The sequence below is a fragment of the Nanorana parkeri genome, unplaced genomic scaffold, assembly GCF_000935625.1.
Source record: "Nanorana parkeri isolate BGI_ZX_2015 unplaced genomic scaffold, ASM93562v1 scaffold997, whole genome shotgun sequence".
In the NCBI taxonomy this organism is placed as follows: Eukaryota; Metazoa; Chordata; class Amphibia; order Anura; family Dicroglossidae; genus Nanorana; species Nanorana parkeri.
In genome coordinates, this window is record NW_017307265.1 from 244800 (window position 1) to 266938 (window position 22139).

Here is a 22139-nt window from a genome sequence, read left to right on the forward strand (position 1 = left end):
ATTCTCCCCCCCCCCCCCCCCCCCCCTATAGTAGGATGACAGTCTCCAAGTTTTCAGTTGTATTAAACAGAAGGTGTATTATTTTAGAGCACTTAGTATTCCCATTCTGATATTGTGCCCCGTGGATGCGGCAAGACTGTGAATTAACATATCTGTATGCTTCCAGGTGGAAAATGAATTCATACTGCAGATGGAGAAAGAGATTTTCATTGAGCAGATGAAGGATGTCATCGACAAGGCAGAGGACATGCTGAGCGAAGACACGGAAGGGGAGAGAAGCTCCGATCAAGGGGCAAGTCCTCAACAGGCTGACTCCAAGGCAGAAATGAGGGAGGTACAGTACATCTATCTGAGATGCTCAGTGCTTTTTCTGGATTACCCAGAACACCCTGTGAAACGAGATCTGTTGCTCTAAGCAAATTGCAAATTGACTGCTGTCCACCCCCGGCTGTCAGCACCTGCTTCTCGGCTGCATAAATTACTTTTATTGCGGGGTTATTTATTCGAAGTTGGACCACAAAGGGACAGGGATGTGTAATGAATATTAGTGTTGGCCATCTTTAATGCACACTACAAAATCTTTTACAAGACATTTACTGCTGCAGGTAAAAGAGTGACTTTTACTTTTGTCTGCCTAGAACCTGGCTGTCCAAATCCTGTAGCTGGTGCCGTGAAAAATAAACCAGCTGCAATGTAGAATTGTTGAATGCAATCAATTTGTAAAACAACAAAACCAGCTATGAGCAGGTAGATATTATTACTTGTATGACAGGAGTATTCATTCACTAATACCCCCTAGTACAGTGATGACAAACGTTTTTGAACCCAAACTGCAACGCAGAATCAATTAATTTATCTCGAAGTGCCAACACTGAAGTTTGTTATTGCATTGCAGTTTGGGCGCTGGGGTTTAAAAAAAACTTTCAGCGTCACTCCCTTAGGCAAAGTAGGGAAACACGTATATATTCAAACATTTATACAGTCAATGAAATGCACACATCAGATACATAATGAAACTCGCACACATAGATCACACACATAAAAAAAAAAAACACCTCACACATGTAATGAAACATATCGCACATGCAACACACATCTTCATTAAAAAAAAAACACACAAAACACACACAACTATTATTTAAAAAATTGGCCTCCTGCTTTCCTGTTTTTTGCATGGAGGGGGCTGAATCCCTGGGGTCCAGCACTTGGGGATTATCCTTGTGGTCCAGTGGAGGATCACAAGAGATGCAGATCATGCTGATCCTCCACTGGACCATCACGGGATGGTTTTGTTTTTATATATTGCTGGTTCGGCAATATAATAGGATTTGGGCACCTGCCAGGTTTAAAGATGGCCACCTCTTTTTGCGGTGGCCATCTTTAAAAACTTCATGTGACTTGGAGTCCCCGTGGAACACTGGAGGCCCTCGTGAGCACCCCGGGTGCGGGCCCTGGAAACCAGCACCTAGGCTTGCGTGCCACCAGAGGAGCCTCTGTGTGCCCTAGGTGCGCCATCACTGCTCTTTTATCTAGCACAAGCTGTCATATTTGCAGACTGGCAAAGACCCACATTGCTGGCAGCTTGGATTTGTTTTCTTTCATTACTTGGTATCCTTGGTGATGGGGTAGAGGTGATTAGGACGTAATTGGAAGTATCAATATTTTTTTTCTCTAACCCGTAAATGTACTGTGTAGGGGATGTGCATGCCAGGTAACAGTTAGTGTATGCAAGGCTTCATGTGTCATCGCGTCCCCTGCTGTTGCAGTCTCTTAACTGCCCCAAAAGATTACTTTGAATGCTTAATATTTTTCATGTAGTTAAATACAATACAGTTTGATGGAATCAGACAACAATAACGAAACCATATACAATTTCAAATGAAATATGCATGATGCATTTAAATATCCACACACTGCATAGAAAGCTTACACCTAATTTCATGTTGCCTGTGGATTGACGTGATTATGCCAAGAATTGCCAGCACAGAAGTCTTGTAAGTTTGGCCTTTCACAGTGACAAAGCTACATGGATATGTCTGTGAAGGTTCTCATTCATCCAGGTCATGGTATCTGTAAAAAAAAGGCGACTGGACTTGCTGTATTTTTCTTGAAGAAGTTTCACTGGTCATCTGACTAGCTTCCTGAATTGAGAAAGCTGGTCGGATGACCAGCGAACTGTCTTCAATAAAAATACAGCAAGTCCAGTCGCCTTGATTTATTTTTTTTACAAATAAAGCTACATGGAGTCGGCAGGGTGGGTTTTATAACACCTAGCAAGAGTAATGTCTTTACACATTTCAGTTGCTTTACCAAGCTGAATGGGTGATGTAGATTATAATATTAGTATGTTATTTACATTGTCTAATTCCTGCTTTAAATACCCTAAAATAACCTAATATAGTTTTATTTTGTTTACTGAATCATCTGTTGTAGTGACTATTCTTGCAAATGTTGACCATTTGGACGGTCACAAGTTTCTCTAAACTTGGTACTACCAGATGCATTCATTACAGTATTTTAAAAAGTTAGTGGAGAGAGTAAAATACTATATATCAGACATAGTTGCCCATTAAACTAGTTGCCCATTAAAGCGACCTTTAACCCTCCTTTCTTCTGGAGAGTGGCTACTTTTGTCCCCAATGGTCCCTGTGTCTGTTGTAAGGTAGCCACCGTTCCAAGCTCACTCCCGTGATGGACTACAAGCTCAATACAAATGAGTAAACTAAACGTCAGATTTGTGGTCATCACGGGAGCGAGCTTGGAGTGGTAGCTACTTCACAACACACACACAGGCAATGGGGAACAAAAGTATCCACCTTCCAGAAGGAAGGACAGTGTCCGCACCAATTCAGAGATGATTTGAGGATCTACAGCCGAGTGATACACAAATAAGGTACATTTTTGTTGATAGTTAAGGTTCTTGAATGCATTTTTAAGTTGTTTTTTTAACTCCTAATTTACTGTCACTTTAAGGCATGCCCCCACCCCGTCTGAGTGCAGTCCACTGAGTGCATAAGTACTTACCTTCAGCCTTAATCTAGCTGAGCTGCACAGCCTTGCCTCAAAGATACCCCTGCAGGTCCTTTTGATCCCAATTAAGTGCAGCCCCATTCATTCTATTCTCCAGCGATCCTGTAGAGCAGGGGTATCGAACTCAATTTAATCATGGGCCGCATCAACATTATGGTTGCCCTCAAATCTGTAACTATATACAGACAGTCCCCGGGTTATGGACGTCCAAATTACGGACAATCCGTACTTATGAACGGGGTTCACAGTACTCCTAAATGGTACCGGCAGCCGCCGGTACATTTAGGAGAACTGTGGCTGCCTTTCAATCTCCGCTGCTCTCCGCGCCTGTGTTGGCGAAGGCAGCGGGGACACAGACCGCTGCATACCGCCGATGCCCCACGTACCTCCGCTGATGGCTTACTTTTTAGCCGTTCCACCGGCTTCCCCGGTCCGGACAATCCGCTGGTCTCCTGGTCCGGCCTCGGCTATTGGATATTGTAAAAATGCAATAGCCAATAGCAAGCTGGCTATTGCACCTGTCTGCTGTCAATCAGCATGGGGGGACCTGATAGAGAACTTTCTGCTTCAGGCCCCTCCTCTGCTGATTGACAGCAGGCAGTGGGCAGATGCAATAGCCAGCCTGCTATTGGCTATTGCAATTTGAAATATCCAATAGCAGGCTGGGTATGGCTCCCAGCATAAAAATACAAAAAAAAAAAAAAAATTACAAAAAAATAATTAAAAGACAAAAAAAATGTAAAAAAAGTAAAGACAAAATTAAATAAAATGCAAACAAATAATAAAAAATAAAGTTAATAAAATTAAAAATAGAAAAAAACTTTTTTTGCTGTGTCATTTTAAATAAAAAAATGTTTTAATTATATTATAATGTTCTGAACAACAGGAACAGACAGCAAAATAACCGTGACCCTTCCCTATGCTATCCAAAACAAAAAAAAATTATTTTGACTGGAGTTGCACTTAAAAAATGTAACTGTTCCGACCTACATACAAATTCAACTTAAGTACAAACCTAAAGTCCCTATCTTGTATGTAACCCGGGGACCGCCTGTAAATGTATCTAATCTTTATCATAATTGCCTCTGCATTCGATTTATCACTGGTTTTAGTAATAACTTAATACCTAGATCTGAAAATAGAAGTCTAGGAAATGGCCTAGTGGGCCGGGTTCAACCCCTGGGCCTTGAGTTTGACACGTGTTGTAGAGTGTGGCTCCCCATTGGAATAAATGGGGCTATAGCACACATGCACAGGTTAAAGAGAACCTGGAGGGGTCACATTCTGTAGCAAGGTTGTATATGTTCAGGTAGGGCCACACAGTAAAGATCACATATCTGAGGATGAAGTATTTCTCTAAATTAGGTCTATACCTAGTACTTCTGATCTAGTAGCAAATTGCTACTAGAATATGGTGACCGTTTTCACCTACTTTTACTTCTAGGTGAACTGACAGAGTGGGAACACTGTGTTTTTTTAGCCTTTCTGCCCCTAGCATTGGCGTGAGGACTTTTTTTTATTTACTGGAGATGTGGTTTAATTCCTAATCAAATATGAGCTTTTTTGGGGTGATGGGGGGGCTTCTTTTTTCCATTATTATAATTGTTGTAACACTGTTGTTTCCAGCTCAGTTCACCTGTTGCGGCCATTATGAGTGGTTCTTGATCTCTTCTTTGGATTCTTAGTTCAATGCAGCAGGAGTAAAGTGATCCCCTTGCTTGTCAAAGTAACAGCCGCAGTTGGCACCAAGTTGGGAACTTCTACATAGAGATCTTGCTGCTGGATTATCTGAGAAATCGAAGAAGCTACTGAATGATTTTTCCCTGTTTTGGCCCTTGCAAAACATTTTGCATCATTTTGGTTATCTTTATTCTTTGAAACGAATCAGATTTTTACGATTTTAAACTTTGTGGTCTCATCGGGTAAGACAGCTAAACACTTTCGTTTTTTTAATTTTTCAAGGAAAATCAACATGCCCAAGTAAAGACACCAGTATACCAGCAAAACGGTATGAGATCATCATCCCATTTCTCATAGTTGGCTTTTTGTTCACATTGATGTAGATTATTAAGCTTTTATGCATTTGTGTTTTCTAGTCTTGCATACTGGGAAGCGGTGGTTTATCATCTGCCCAGTGATGGAGAGCCCAAACTCCACAGATGTCTCTTCAGTGACCACAAAGTCGGAGCATCAAAGTGACAGCACAGTTGCTAATGCCAAAGGTACATTCACCCTCATACATTTGGCATGAAAACACATGTAGGAATGCAGTCTAGCTGCCCTGGGCTTTTGTTTCTATTCTGACATATGTTGTGTACACAACTGCAACACTTCTATGTGAAGGCCTGTACTTGTCAGGAATATGGTGACTTGGTCTGCTTTTCTGCAGGTGAGCGTTTCCAGGCTCTTGTCAATCACTTTACATTGTTGTATGGTCCCCTGGCCATTCAGAAAGAAATTCATTCTATGCACCACCCATACTGTCATCTACAGGAAGCATTTTAAATATTAGTATTCTTATTATACAGGCTTTATATAACACCAACAAAATAAAGTGAGAGAGTACAGTTAAATTACTATTGATACAAGAGGATTAGGAGGGCCCTGCTCGTGAGACCTTACAATATGTTATGTATTGTTTGTGGGGTTAGCCCTGTAGGCCTATGTAAAAGAGGAATGAGACTAAAACTCAAATTATCACCATTTAAAGTTATTTAAATGATAAATAGATAAAAATAAATAATGAACTTGGCTGCAGTTATGAGATTGCCCAAATGCCAATGAGCCCTGGTTGCTTATTTCAGTGATTTGGCGTCTCTGACCCCTGGCACATACTGCAGTCTACATGTGAAGCTATGGACATTTGGGCACTGTCCTACTATGTACCTTTCAGGAAGCCGTTATTACGTATTTACCAATCCGTGCTGATAAACTTTTGACCTTACAAGGCAAATAATGCTGCATAATGAGAAAAACTGCTTAATCACAGAAGTCTAATGATTCTATCCTACTGCCTTGCTCTCAGGAAAATTCTCTAAAGGCTAATATCACAATTGCAATCCTGTTGCTGTCGAGAATCTCCACTGTCAGGATTGCTCAAAGATAAAAGAACATTTCCTTATTTTGTATGCTTCACTCCCTGTCAGGAAAGAATGGCGCCTCGGTTATCCAGTTGGCAAAGAAATGAGAAATGGGGCTATAGTTATACAGTGGTTAATGTGCCATTCACCAGACATTCATTCTAGGCAAATTAATTGCTGTAATTAAAAACACATACACCAGATGGATTCACCTGCACTAAAATGTTGCACAGCACATTCACTGCTTTTTAAATATAACTAATGAAAGCAGATGAGTGTTTCACCTATCTGCTATGTCCTCCAGTAGAGAGCTGATCCTTGAAGAATTGTAAGTGTACCATTACCCTGATTTGTTGATTGCGATAATTCAGCTGGTTCACCTATGAAGTACTTGGCTCCAAGAGTCATCCTTAGACAAACCATCAGAGGTACAATTGAGAGCTGACATTTGCTGCCCTAGTCTGCTGCCTGAACTCTTACTAATAACACTATGTTGTCTTGCAATAATCATAATGCCATCAGTCGTATAGTTGTTTTCCTTTCTCTTAAATCATAACTGAACCAAAAAAAACCCTCAAAAATGTAATGTAATTGAGCTTACCAGTCCTTCGATGTGGTGGCTGCATTTATTTTCTTGAGGCTTTTATCATATACTGTACGTTTCACCTGATGAATCCTGCAGATGACACCCCTCCTCTACACTAATTTTTTCCATTATATTTGGAGGGAGCCATGGTTGTTGTCCAGATTGAACTTCAAACATGTCTACCTTTTTGTTCATCTCCATTACATGGTTGATTTGTATTACTAGTTTACGCAATAAATATATATTTCTTTTGTGCCTTCTAGCTCACAGTAATTGACAAGAACACTACCTTTCTGGGACGTCAACATAATTTTTTTTACTTGATACAATTACATTTTTAGATTAGATGAACTTGATCCACAGGGCTGTTATGTGCGTTATGCAAACTCTGAACTGCCCTGCCACAGGCCAATAACACTGCCTCCAGTCTGTGTTTACCTGTAACTTCCTGAGCCTAGACCTTTTTTTTTTTTTTTTTTACTAGGTTAATGTAAACCTTATGCACATTTTTAATGATATTGAATATTTAGATTATTGCACAAGCCCAATTGTGATTGGTTCTCTTAAGCATTACAACACATGCACTGAGGTTGCTCATGTGACAAATGTGGGGTGTAGACGCACTCCATAGCGCTATTACATTTTATGCAACCTTGCTCCAGATAATGGAACGTCTGGTTAGACCTCATCCACCTCTATACTCTGGCCGCTGAATTATTCGTATTAACAGTCCTTTCAAGTATTTTATTCAGGTCACATTTTGGCTAATGCATGAATTAATATATTTCATCACAAATCATATAAAATGTTCCCAAATTCTCATTTACATATTCTTCTGCTGCAAATAGAAACAGAAGTATTTTTCTGAACCTCCAGGGCATTTGGGTTGTTGCTTGATATATTAAAACAGGAAATGGGACTTTTTATTTAATTGGTACCCGTTTATGGAAGGTCTTTAATTTTGTAAGTTGGACTACTTTTTATTCCTTATTGAAGTGGTGGAAGCACATAGCTCAATGAATTGATCCTGTTAAGCATCACATACATTGGCTATAATGGGTGCCAGCATTTTCATTCACAATCTCTACATTTTATACAACCCAGTTGATTGCTGCCCTTGATTCACAGCAGTCATCACTGAGCTCTGTGATGACAGCACATGTTAGCACATTGGTTTATGTAGAGTTTGGAATGCTGTCAATGTGTACTGACGGCTGTGTGAAGCAATGAAAACATTTAAAGGGACTCTGTCATGAAAAAATGATGGAGGCTTCGATTGCTATTTTTTCCTTTTTGGAAACTGCCAGTACCCTGGCTGCTATGTTTGGCTTTAGTGCTGTCTTACCAGAACAGGTTTAATAGGTAATTCCAACACTTATCTGACCCTCATTTACAGCATGCTCAATCTTATTCTGTAATTAAAAAAGTAGTTAAGGCAAACGCATTCAAGCATCTAGCATTTTCTTAAGAAGGCCAACAATGGGAGCCCGCACTCCCCATATGACAGTCACTTTAAAGTGCAACTGAAGCAAAAACATTTTTGTTTTGGATAGAGTATAGAGACATTAGCAGACCTGTCAGGTTTTTGATGTTATCGGTGTCCCCATTATGGAGATTGACCCTCTTTATTTGTCCTGGTTACCATTATTACGGAAAAAGAACATTCTGAATTTTGGGTTGTCATCGGAACAGGAATAAATGTGAAATCTCCCAATGGGGACACTAGTTCTGGTGATCCTTTTGACTACCATAGATTTCCCTCTCTTTGGAGGGATTTCCCTCTCACTTCCTGTTGTGGCTATTAAACAGGAAGTGAAGGGAAATCTCCCCAATGAGATACAGAAGGCAAAAAAACCTGACAAGGGTCATAATTCTCTTCATCCAAAACAAAACAAAATTGGCTTCAGTTTTACTTTAAGGTACCATGCATTTAAAATGACACTTATGCATCTAAAGCAACATCTATCACAAGAGAAACATGGAGTCTGCATTGTTTGCCTTTTGTTCCAAAAATGTTCATTTCCTGGCTCTTTGATGCCTTGCGTTAAGGGCTTCTGACAATTCTCTCTGACTTTCTTAATCTGCCTACTTGTTTTAGGTCAGTGACAGAGAAAAGAATCAAGCTCCACGTAACAGTTAGGTAACTAGCTATATCAGAAGCAAATTAAATAAATATTGCACTGTGCTAAAATAAACTTAAAAGTGGATACGTACACTATTTCAATACCCTTCAGTGATTCACCAAACAATTCCTCACATTACAATATATAAGTAAAGAAAAAAATAATTAGTGCTGAAATTAATTAAACAAAGGAATAAAATCCTAGTGGCAAAATCCTCTAGAAAATGTGGAAACTTTGCTCATAATCTAAAAATACTTCAAATTCAGTGCTCCATCACTGTGTTTACCTGATGAGTGCTCTTTCTAGATTGGGTACCAAGAGTTATAATGGTCAGAAGGTTACATGTCCTATAGGACAGTCCCTCTGTTTATCTCATGACAAGTTTACTTTAAGACTGGGAATCATATTGATCTAGTGTGGGAATAAATTAGCAATTCATTTTAACCAAATCTGTCAGTTGGAGGAAACCGAAGCTTTAAATGTATTCCAGCCACACCAAGGGAGTGTTAAAAATGGTAGAAGAAATAAAATCCTGCTATTTAGGTTCAACCTACTCAATATCTATTTACAGTTTTTGTTTGGAGAGCTTGGAGATACAAATCTGGTTGGTCTTAGCTGTTGTATCTATGATATCAGATAGATGGAATAATGTTTCCCGTTCATTTCTTACAGATGAAATGGTCTGTGAAGATGGCCAACATAAATTCCCTACTGAACAGTACAAGTCCATCTCAACCACAGGCCAGTCAATCTCCGCAGATGTTGGTGAACATGCTACACAAATTCCTACTTCCTTGACACTGTCCTCTATAACACAGTCGTCATCCACTATATCATCCGATCTGCAAACTCAGACTGAAATGTCGATTTCAACTCTTCCTGAATCTGTTTCCTTCCTGCAAGGAGATCCTGCTACTCTTGGTGCATCTGCGGTTTTTCAGCCAGTTGTTGAAGTGGAAGTAGCAGAACCTCATGTACTGTCACTTAATGAGAAGGCAACAGCACGCACTTTGGCACAATCTGAGCACAATACATGCGTGTCACCTCCAGATCAAAGATACAATGACAAGGGTTCAAACGAACTTGTCCACCCTGCACAGGTAACCCATGATAGTGGTCAACCACACAACCTTCCTCAGGAAAAACCTGTGAAACTTCAGCCTGTGTTTTACGAATCAGACTGCAGTTCACCAGCTGTGCAAATAAAGCCAGATACTTGTATGGCTGTCCAGTGTAATCAAACAAACGATGGCATTCAGGTTGTTCATGAAATATCATCAGCATCTCAACCTGTTTCTCAGACTCAGCCTTTAGCTTTACCTGTGGTAAATTCAACTTTGCAACAAGCAAGCATGGAGTCAGATGGAGAAGGTCCACCCAGAGTGGAATATACATATGATACAATTAAGACTTTAGATGAAAAGCTCAGAAATCTACTGTATCAGGAATATACTCCAGCTAATATGCCTGCTGGGACACCAGAAAATTCTGGAACCCTAGAAAGTACAGCAGAAGTTATAAGCTCGCAGCCAATGAATGCAGACATGACTCCAATGACTGGTTGTAACACATCCATCTTGTATCCAATTGAGAGTGCTCTATCAGCAGAATCACTCAGTGGTGGCTCAGATGACTGTGAAGCACCAAGGCAAAGGGTAAGCATCTGTGTGATAGAGATTTCACTAAACCTTCATTTGAAGTGTAAAATGTATGAAGGGTATAAACTGTTATAACACATCAGGGTCTCTATAAAGTGATATTAAAATAAAAACGTTTTCAAATGCTGATTAAATCACTTACAATGGATACTTCTCCTTGATGTTTAAATGTTTTAGTTTCCTGGACATTCAGCTGGTCCCCTGAGCGCTGGCCCTGATATCCTGTTTTAGGGGGGCTCTTTTCCCTTACATGGTCCCATGGAGCCACCCTTATGTGTGCTAGTAAGCTGCGTCTGTCTCCACAAACACACAGGCATGGCAGGATAAGCCACACATCTGCTCCCTGCTCTTCCCTCATCCAAGCTAGTAGATGGACAGCTTGTTGTTGAAAACAGCTTTAAAGTTTTAATACAACTTTAGAGGTACAAAGGAAAGTGTATCTTTTGCCCAATCTAGCCTTTTACAGATCAGGGAATGATTTTGTGTGCGTATGTCCTCCCTGATGTCCATTGGTTGAGCTTGCTCAGCCAAGGGTCGATCAGCTGGGATTGATTTTTTTTTTAACTGCCATTTTTGCTTTCCCTGAAGATGATCAGTTGTCTGATTTCCCCTCCCTACTCCTAAAGACCCAGACATGCCTGTTTGCCTGATGGGAACATGCACTATTGTGAGCAATCATTGTGTGGCTGGATCTTGCATGTAAACCCTTCTCGTATCTAGTCTCTCTGAGTGCAACAATAAGAGTCAAATGACCGAACTGAAATGTTTTAAAATTCCTCAACAGTACAATGTAAAGAGGATACAACTACATTTTAAAGTAAACTAAAACTCTAGGCGGTTATAAAAAAAAAAAAACCCAGATGAATGCAGTTGTGTATGTATAAAATGTTTTATTTTAAATGCAGCTAGTAAAAATACCTGAATTCGACTTGATTCTTTTGTCTTGTAATCCATTGTACAGCAGCACTGTAAGATGGAGGAGCATTACTTGGGGTCAGTCAGGTATCCTGCAATTATTGGGTTTGACAAAGAACTTGCCAAGTAGGGATGCACTGATACCAGTTCAGATACCAGTGCCGATACTTGGCATTTTCATGAGAACTACCAGGGTTGCAGCGGTTGCAGCTGGGACCTAGCTCTGGCACTCCACCACTGTCCTGAAATCATTACTCGATATTGTTTTAGAAAAACTGTTGCATGACCATAAACAAAAATGTATCTGTACTTGTAAGTACTTGGGCAAGTATCAGTACTTGTACTCGCAAAAATGGTATCGGTGCATCCCTTTATATTTATGAAAAACAAAATCATACATTTAAAACAGAGATGTACAAATCCCAGGAGGTCTGTGTGCTCCTTACAAATGACAGCTGCCTCCTAAAGTTTTAATTTTTCTCTAGTCTTGGAGCTCGAAAGGTATCTGTACTTGTACTGAGTACGGTACTTGGTATCGGTGCATCCCTACTGATAAGAGAAGAGAGCAGAAAGATGAGGAGCAGGGAGGAGACCAATCGGTATTGTTTAACTTAAGAAGAGAAAAGTCAAATCACACATTTACAGTCTTTAGGTGTCCTGCAGATTCTTTGGCAGGTGCCTTTTTTGCTGCATTATTATAATAGTTTTGTGTCCGAGATGACTAATATACCTCTATGTACCATCTAGTGTTTACCCTCATTAAAAATGTTATTTTGGAAGATGGATTTATTTAAGCTCCAGGCAAACAGACAAATTACCAGTATAAATACAACATGCATACTGTTTTCCTGTGAAAGGATCTGAAATTCTGTGCAGATAATCATGTGAATGTGTGGCAAACTACTGCCAAATCGCAGGCTCGTGATGCAATCTTATTATTATTGTTAGACAATGAATTGGCATTACTTACGTCCCAATGAGCAGAAAGGTGATCCAGGGAAAGGAAAAGCTAACTAGGGATTAGCAGAGTAATCTCCATTGCTGTACAGTGGGACAGAGATGTGAAAATCATATGACGGTCAGAATAACAATAACAAATAGTGGAGACTACAATTTGACATGTAAATGGTAAACTTTAATGCACTTCAACTGTTTAAGTAGCAGTATGCATTAAGTTACCTTTTAAAGTAGGGTTGCACAGATACCAAGTACAGTACTCGGTACAAGTATGAGTACATGTACTGATACTTTTGAGCTCGAAGACTAGACGAGAGAAAAATAGGTCCATGCTGCCGCCCAATCACAAAGACGCCATTCTGGAGACCAGAAGTGGAAAGAGCAAAGTTCTTTAGAACGATCTCCTCCTAAAAAGAGGCATCATCATGCTGAAAAGTCGAAAACCATTGGGAGGTTTTCTGTTATGAGTACAGAAGATGAGGTCACTGTCACATCTCCGAGTTATTTGAGGTTTTCTGCCCCACCAGATGTCTATCTAGACCAGCTTCCTACCAACTTTGTCAAGCCTTCTGTGCCTCGAGCGCATACTTCTTCCCCTATAAATTCTCTTTTTTGTGGACATGTGTCAAGTGATTCAGATGAGGATGAGATTCTTCAGCCAAAGGCCAAAGATTCTGCTCCATCTACCCCAAGCAAAGGGGCTAATGAATTCATGAAGAAAGCTACAGCTTTCTTGCATCGAAAGGCTAGTGTGCAGGGCCCAGATTCCCCAAGCGGTCAAGGCATGAAAATCCCTACAATAAATGTGACATCTTTTCATTCACAGTCTTCCTATGTGAGCAGTGATAATGACTCGGAGCTTGAGGATTCTGATATGAAAAAGGAATTACAGAACCTCAGAGAAAAGTATGTATATCTGGATCTGTCCATCTAAAAAGTCAGAAAAATTAAGTTTATATAAGCATGTTCTTTGGTACTATATGCAGTATGTTGCTTTAACTATGCTCTGTTATGTTGCTTTTAAGCCCAACATCCCAAATATTTCCTCCTGAACACTGACTTGTGAGTGTCATGCTGTCCAGAAATACTGTGAGCCCGGAATGGCATGATAAAGCGCATCTGGGGGTTGTGTCCATGATGCTGGTTTGAGGACTAGCGCTGGCTTGCAAAGTGAGTGAATGTAGAGGACAGCTCCAGAGAGGGGGTGAGAGCTGCATTCATTTATCCACAGGCTGGGCTATTTTTTCCTATTTCCTTCTGAAAAGTGAAGTTGGGCTATAGCCATGTTTTTTATGTTGCTTTATTACTTGGTAACTGTAAAAAAAAAAAAAAAAGATAAACTTTATTAAATAAAGGAGCATAGTGCAAAATGCAGTATCCCTTAGCAACCATATCACATTTTGTTATTGATCAGAGTACAGTAAACTGAACAGAGCTGAAAGACATCTAAGAAAACATCTTGTTGTAGTAGATGGTTATGCTCCTTTTCTTGAAGTCATGAATAGGTCTATCCACTGAAAGTGACATTTAGTTATAAGTGGAGCCTGGGGGGCTAAATCAGATGCTGGCTTCTTATATGTACTCAATAACGCAGGATCAATATCTGCCATAATTGCAGACTCTGTTCCTGTGCACCTGCAAGTTTAAGGTGTTCTCATCCACCACTGCAGTTTTCCAGCTCATCCTGTTGCATTTTTGTAGAGCTAAAACACTGGTAATGAACAGCCTGTGAGCAACCAACAGACGGATGGACAACAGGCAAGGTCTTTACAGTGTCCTTTTTTTTAATATGCCAATGTTTTTTTACATTAAAACATCATACCACTAGTCAAACATATTGGTGGCAGTGTGAGTATATGGGGATGCTTTGCTGCCCCATGACCTCCATTACTTGACTTCATTTGAGGAACCATGAATATCCGTGTGCATCAGAAAATTCCAAAGAAGAATGTCCTGTCACCTGTCCAGCTCAACAAGGCAATGCCCTTGAGTATCAATGCAAGTCCATACCAGGATGGCTAAAAAGTATTCTCCACAATGTTAGTCAGGTCAAAGTTACACTAAAGGTGCTATGACTTCTAAAGAGATGTTCTTGTTAAAATCCTCTTTCTGAATTTACAGTTTACCCATTTACCATTTTTAAATTCTAAAATGTCCTTTTTTAAGAGTAGTCACCACAAGTCCCTTGCTACTAATTTTAGCAAGCTAAACAACTTTCTTCTGTGGTCGCCTCTGATTCTAGTTAAATTTACGAAGGGCTCAACCCCTGACTTTGGGGCCTAGTACCACACACACTTGCCCCATGTACAGTGAGAATGCTTTATTGGCCTAACTGAAAGTGAAGTCACCAGCACTCCAGATGTGTGAAATTATCTGCTCAGATTTATTCACTTCGTATCACCTAAATAATTTATCCGATGCTTCAGGGCCATGCAGGGTCCCTTCCTCAGGGTAACATGGTAACCTAAGTCGGTTACTATACTTACTTTAGCTACAGTTTACCAACTCTAAAATATGGCCTTCCCCTTGCACTAGTACAGACTGTAAGAAAATAAGAAGGAAATCTCGCTAACAGGCATTCAGACAGCAATGAACAGTTTTTCACCACATTATCCGAAATTAGACAAAAACATTTTTTATGTCACCAGGTCAGGTGGTGAGGGAAGGTTTGTTTGGTGGCAACCGAATTTTCCTTTCATTTTGGGTAGATTGCCTCTCACTTCCTGGCAGAGTTTCTCAATACTGGGTTCTTTTCAGGAGCACCTTTTTGTTACAGGTTGCCATAGTAAATCATTATTGTAACAGTTGTTCAACCTTGACTTTCCTTTGCTGTCTTTGACCATTTATAATGAAATTTCCTCCCTCCCTATTACAGTGGATCTACTTTATTTTGATGACCATGCTCTTTATCTAGAAGTTTAAAACTTGCCAAATATCTAATTTCTAATAGTAACTTGTGAATACTTTTTATACTGGCAGGAATGGAGAGATAAAGCGACTTGCTTTTCCCCTAATGCCTGCACTTAACAGAAGTTTTGAAGTCTTTGACGCACATAATCTACAAGGATAATAGGAAGTGACTCAGAGCGTCTATGCTGTCTGCATTAGTCACCGTGTAGCAATTTGCAGAATTACAGCTAAAGTAGACCTGGCAGAGTAAAAATCTCCATTTTGTTTTGTGATATTTTAAGGTTCTTGCTTTGAAATACTGGTTTTATCATGTCACTAAAATTCTAGTTTCAGTTGTAGAGTTGAATTGTAGCAAAAATGATGTGTGACAACTAGAAATAAGAGAAGTGGTGATTTAAATCTGAAGTTTGCCTTCCCTGGTTCTTCCTTTTCCCCCTCATCAACAAGCTAATAACATTTTTAAATAAAACCTTTACATTTTCAGTAGAAGATGTGCCATGTGCAGTTTTTAGGCCTATAATCCAAGGACTCTACAAGGATGAGAGAAAATGTCCCTTGGACTTGATCTCCTTGGTTTTAGGGCATAAGTTAAGTCCTTAGTCTAGGATCTAGATAGGGATAGGTTAGTTTGAAGACCAAGACTGGTACTTGCCTGTGCTTTAACACTGCTACTACCTTGGAGATATTTTATGTCAGGTCAGCTTCCATTTAAAGAAGAACTCTGGAAATTTAAAAAATAATCTACCCTTGTAGTAGAGGCTACCTCCACATTGCAAGAGTTAAGTGCGTGTTTTGTCTAGGGGGACCATATAAAGCAGATATACTCATCTGATCCTCAGTGGTCAGCGCTCACCTCTCTCTTCTCCTCTTTGCTTTGGCTATGAAATGTCCCTCAACATTCTCACATCTAATACAAGTCAATGGACCAGCATAAGACCTGATGACGTCCGTGGTCATTAGACTGCCACAGCCCAGGTGAGAAGAGGGTGTATGGACCGGTCTAGCAGGCCAGTGTGGACGGAGGATCAGGTGAAGTATATCTGCTTTGAGTCCCCTAGATAAAACAATCACTTAACCCTTGCAGTGCGGGGGTAGCCCCACTGCACTGGTAAGAGTTGTTCTTTAAAGTATGCCTATGATGAGAGAAATTTGGAGGCTGCTCCTGCTGACCTCCCCCAAAAAGTATTACTCGTTCAGAAGTACTAAAGCTAGCCATTACTTCTGAATCACACAACGAGAACAGCATACAGCAAGTAGGAGTATTCCCTATTGCTTTACTTGCTCCGTATCGGTGACTCAGAAACTACCGAAGCCAGAGCATCATCATGTCAGACAGGCACCTAGCATTTTCAGTAAGGAGCTTAGTATGGAAGCTTTGCAGTTTCCGTCTTGGTGGATTTGGAATGAGGGCAGAGACTACAACTGTATTTTGTATTTGTTTTTAGGTTGTTAACTGCAGTCTTTTCCAGGAATCCTAATTTATATCAACAATGGAAAGAACATTGTGGTCCGTTCATAAAATGGAAATTAACACTAGAGAGGTTTAGTTGCGTCTCTGGCCAGTGCTTTTATTTATTACTTGCACGCGAAATGTAAACCATTGACAAATATTGACTGCCCTGGTTTCATCCTTTAACAGCTTCTAGTCCTCCGATTGCAGGTTTTAGGATCCGAGAAAAAGGCATCATTCAACTTGCTTGCTGTAATGGCACCCACCCCAGATAAATGGGTCAATTAATCTCCTCCTATATAAATGTGAAAGTCCTGCTGTGAGCACTGACTTTGGCAACCAAAAGTCATTTCTGCCTTGTGCTTCTTCGAGCTGATACATTTTACATGGTTTTAGTAAGAACTGAAGGAATTGACCATTGTACTGCTGTTTTTTCTTTGCCACCCGTTTCCTGTAGCTAGAACTGATGTATCTTTTTAAAGCTCCAACCAAAACACAGATTCCTTTTATAAATATACATATTCAATTGGATTAAGATTTTGATATTGGATAACGTTTAATTCAGGTAATTAATGCCTCTCCAAAATGTTTCCTTCTGTACTAGTCATTATACACAATACAACGTAATACGTTGCCCCCATCATCAGAAATAGGAAACCACTTTTATGTTAAAAAAAAGAAAATAATATCAAATAAGAGGTATCCTAAGTGATGCTTGTTGAGATGTCTGTCAGTAAAGACTATCTAACACATTTCAAGTGGTTAAAGACCTCCCACCTTCAGGGCTTAAACATGATAGATCGTAATATGGACTTAAAAACTGGCACACATCACCAGGGATTCATTGCTTGCTGTGTAGGGTATAGCCAACATCAGTGAGCCAGCAGATCTCTTTACAAGTCAGTATAAATGCAAAAACGGCTTGAAGCAGGCTGATGTAGCTTGAGAGGGCAAATGCAGGTTACAAGGATGTCAACTGCAGGTGTAATGTGCCTGTGAAGGACCAGTGAATGGTCCCAAAAGCATATGAAACTGATCTAAAATGCATGCCAAATGCACCTGGAAGTACGCTTTATTTGCCCATCAACGCAAGCCCAAAGCCCCTCAACCATCCCTAAATGTCTGTGGGGGACACTGTTCAAACCTGGCCTAAATTTCTATGATAAAATAGACAATTTGCGCATGAGGCTTAAAGGTCTAGTTTGTTTTGCAGTGCAACAATTGCATTCAATGTGCAAAAGCCCATAGGAACCAGATTTACCTGTATTTACATCTTCTTATAAAGGTCATATGCGTACCAGTCCAATTTATTTCCATATTTTGAATGTCTCTAGTAAATCATGCTTGTTTTATCACCATTATTGATTTCCGTGATCAAGTTTTCACTCCCCTCCCGCCTGGTCATTTTTGAGAGCGATCATCCAGCTTCATTTGGTTGATTGTGACTTGAAGGAAGTGCTCGTTCTGTCATTCCCAATCAAACCAATTCATTAAAACACAAAATTACCCTTTTCACAGCAACATTTTAACTGTTCCCAAAGGACTCTTAATGTTAGAAGTGATCACATTTAAGCAAGAAGATTTTTAGATTGTGTATAAATTATTTGATATGTGTTTTACTAAACAAATGGATCATTGAGACATTTTGAATTTGTGTATGGCTAGCAAATGATTTCTAATTGGTTGTGACAAGGGTTATTGCAGTTTATACATTTTTTAGGGGGCTCCTTTTATTTGTTTTGCTACAGTAAGTTGGGCTCATTTATTAAGAGGAGAGCAGTGTGCCACTTGCAGTAATTTATAGTAACCAATTAGACCTTGTATGTAAAATTGTTTTGTGTGCGTCATTGAATTTTGCACATCGTTGTTGCCCTTAAGTCTTTTGAAAATGTTTACAAGGTCTGTCCTAGTTCATTTTAATCAATGAGACCTTGGGGATCGATAATGTGTTGCACTAAAAGCTTTTTATTCATTGTATAGTAATGCAAAGCTGCAGCTGGACAACCTCCTGCCCGCATAGGTTTGTCCTGCATTCACTACAAGTACAAGGATAATGTATAGCTGGCTGAGACTTTGATTTATGTCGGTTGTACAAGTCAAGCTTTTTTTTTTCTTTTGTCCCATTAGGCACATGAAAGAAATCACAGAACTGCAAGTACAGCAGAGAAGAGAGATAGAAGCTCTTTACGTCAGGCTGGGCAAGCCTCTCCCTCCTAATGTGGGCTTCCTTCACGCAGCACCACCAAGTGGCCGTCGACGGAGAATCAGCAAGAATAAACTAAAAAGCGGAAAGTTGCTTAATCCTTTGGTTCAGCACCTGAAAAACGGGGCAAGTAGGTGATGCACTTTGTAGCTGTGTATGCATATTGTGCAATGCTATTATAAAGAAACAGTCCACCTTTAAAATTTAATTCCAAGTTAGAGTATGCAAAGCCTTTTATGTTTTAGAAAATCATTGCTTTTGTTGTGTCCTGATCTTTATATCTTATAGCTTCCCCCATGTTTCCCTTTTTTTTGCCCATTTAAAAAAATGAAAACTTTATTTTAAATGGAGTAGTAACAATGGTGTGTTTGGGTTTTTGGATCTTTTTATAGGCCCTGCCTATAACAGTCATGTGCATGACTGTTGTATAACTGCGCAATTCACCTGCCATGCGGCACAGTGCGGCAGGTGTATTGCATTGCCTTTCATTTAAATGGCACCCCAAAATGCAATTGAGCGTATCGGCACTGTATGGGCACACTCACACTAGCAGTTGTGCAGTTCAATGAACAAACCCATACACATCTCCCCGCTCTGCTCTTAGCAACCTGGGACACTCCGGGCTAATCCCGTCCTGCTCCTGGCAATCAGTGATGTCACTAGTTGCTAAGAGCTGGGTGAGATGCCAGTCACAGCGTCCCAGTTGCTAAGAACCATACGGTGGGGGGGGAGATGTGCATGGGGAGGGGTAGGGAGAGAAAATAATAAAAGAAATAGAGCCTTGGGGGAGAAATAAGGGAAGAAAACATTTCAAGCCGGTGACTCGATGATGGAGCCCGGTCCGGCCAACTTGCTGTATCCCCCCTTTTTAGCGGCCCTGATTATAGGCATAGCGACCCACAAGGAGTAAGTTAGTTTTTCTGTTGGCATCGTTGGGGAATACTGGTGCTTCAGGGTATGTTGGCACCTTCAGATATGCGGGCTCGAACATAGTCACATGAGGGGAGGAAGTCATTAACCCTTTGTAAGATCTGACACATCCAAAAAGGAGCTTACACAGAGTTAGGACTCCTGAAACCCAAAAGAGGAATGGTGCAGCAAAGATGGCAATCAGTAGCTGAGGGAGATACTATTTCAAGTGAATCGATTACATTGCCCCAATTGGACAAAGTGACGGTTTCTTTATATTTATCTCTCTTAAAAATAAGTGTAAACTTGACTTGCTTTGTCTGAGGCTGATACAGTAGGACAATTGGGGATCAGACATGTACGGAAAGTATTTAAAGCAAAGTAAGGGGGTAAATGCAAACCTTTTAATAGGTAAGCCTTCACATGTAAAATAGTTTAAAACTCCTTAATACACAGATTAAATACATACACAGAAGCAGTTTTTACCTTCCAAAGGATATATAGGCAGGGAAGGAGGCCTGGTTTTTCTCAACTGCAGTTCACGAACATTTACAGGTCTCCTCCCCGCCCCCCAGCATGTGACTGGACAGTGCATGGAAAAGCAGCATAATGATGAGTTTATCTGCTCTCTCCTCCTATCTGCATGCTCATTGCACTGCACAGCTGACTAGCTGCTTGTGTTGCTTCTCCCTCCCCCAGCCTGAGCTCTGCTGCTTGCATACATTTCATCATGTAATAATTATAACAGATGCTTCTGTTTAGAGTTTAGATTTAAGACTAAATATAATCGTACATAGGTCCAGCCCTGCCGGTTCTCTTTAATGATGAAATTACAATTTAAATGCTATATTACATTCTATATTGCACTGTAAGTTGTAATATGTCTGATTTAATGTTCCTTTATATTAGTTGTTGCAGATCATGTTCTCTCTATACATCTGCTTTTTTGTTGCAGGCAATATCACTGCTGAGTGTAATGGGTTACCTGCCAAGGATCCACTTAAATCTCACCCAGATATAAAGGGCAAAACTGCTGGCTCCTCCCTCACAGCGTCCCCGGTTCGTGGTGTCCAGACGCAGCAGCCTTGCTCAGTGAAGGTCACGGTGTCATCTGACAATATCTGTTCTGGTGTAGTCCGGGATGGTGGTGATGTGCATGGCAGCTGTGGACAAGGTGATCTATCACTGCGGGGCTTTCTTCCTGAGCTAGTCTCACTGTCAGTGCAGCATCTCAGGATGAAATGTAGCCAGATGCATAATAAGGCAACAAGGGGCTGTGTTGCCTTCCGACTGCACGTGGCTTTTCTGCTTTTACAGCAGGGTTTCTGCATTTCAATAGAAGCCAGACACTGCGAAAATGATTCATTCATCTTCATCTTCTCTGTGCTGAAATCTATTCAGGTACATTTCGGGGCAGTCTTGGCTAAGCTGCACTGTCAAATTTCCGCTTGCTAGCATTGAAACACGAATTACATAATTCGCTAATCTGATTCAGCGTTTTAATTTGGTACGACGGGCTAGTGACGCACACTCTTCTGCACAGTGTATAAACGGTTAGCAGGCTTATTGCCCTGGTTTTCTTCATATGTTAGTGTTCTTTTTAAAAATGCATTCCCTTTCCCTGCGAGGAATGAAGATCGAGGACAGCACAGCTGTTTCAATGCCACAGTTCAAGATTTATTGTGCGAGACAAATGCACAATGTACCAGGAAAGTTTCCTTTATCAAGTGCCCAGAAACCAATACATTGGCTTTTATCTCACAAAAACTGATAGGGTTGTTGGGGGGAACATGATTTCCAGCACAAAAACAAATCAGGAATGTTCTGAAAGGAGTTATCACGCTTACAATTTTATTATTAGAGAAAACCTTTACTGAGAGGCTATCTTCTCATTCTACAAATGCTGGTTTTCTTGCTCTCATACTGAGCTTCTTGCTTCAGGAATCTCGGATGCTAACCAAGAACAAGTACACTGAATGGGGTTTTTTTTTGCTGCATTAGTTGCTTAGGAAGTCTTGACGCTAAAGGGTCAACATAACAGCATAACATAACGGCCAGGCGCTTAGCGTTTTCAAAGGGAGGACAGCAATCACAGCTCCCACATTTCTCTTAGGAAAGGTTAATTTTAACCTCTGTCTGCCCACAGTCCTTATATCCTCCCTGTACAGAGCTAGCATCCACCACTTTATGCAGCTGATGCCGCTATACTGAAGCATCCATTAATGAATGGTAACCGCTGATTCTCAGCGGTTACCAGCATTGTAGAGCAGTAAATAACTGGTCATGTACAGTGTACGTGGCCAGTTATTTGAGCACTT

General features: G+C 40.4%; 1 protein-coding gene across 1 annotated transcript in view; it reads left to right on the plus strand.

Annotated features, from left to right (window-relative positions):
* WNK2 (WNK lysine deficient protein kinase 2) overlaps positions 1-22139 on the plus strand; it is a 162387-nt gene that overhangs the window by 121582 nt on the left and 18666 nt on the right. Inside the window, exons 16-22 of the mRNA XM_018567015.1 lie at positions 167-334; positions 4993-5038; positions 5127-5252; positions 9492-10474; positions 12675-13255; positions 18837-19042; positions 20777-20995. Of these exons, the coding sequence (XP_018422517.1) occupies positions 167-334; positions 4993-5038; positions 5127-5252; positions 9492-10474; positions 12675-13255; positions 18837-19042; positions 20777-20995 (2329 nt within the window). The remainder of the gene's footprint in view (positions 1-166; positions 335-4992; positions 5039-5126; positions 5253-9491; positions 10475-12674; positions 13256-18836; positions 19043-20776; positions 20996-22139) is intronic.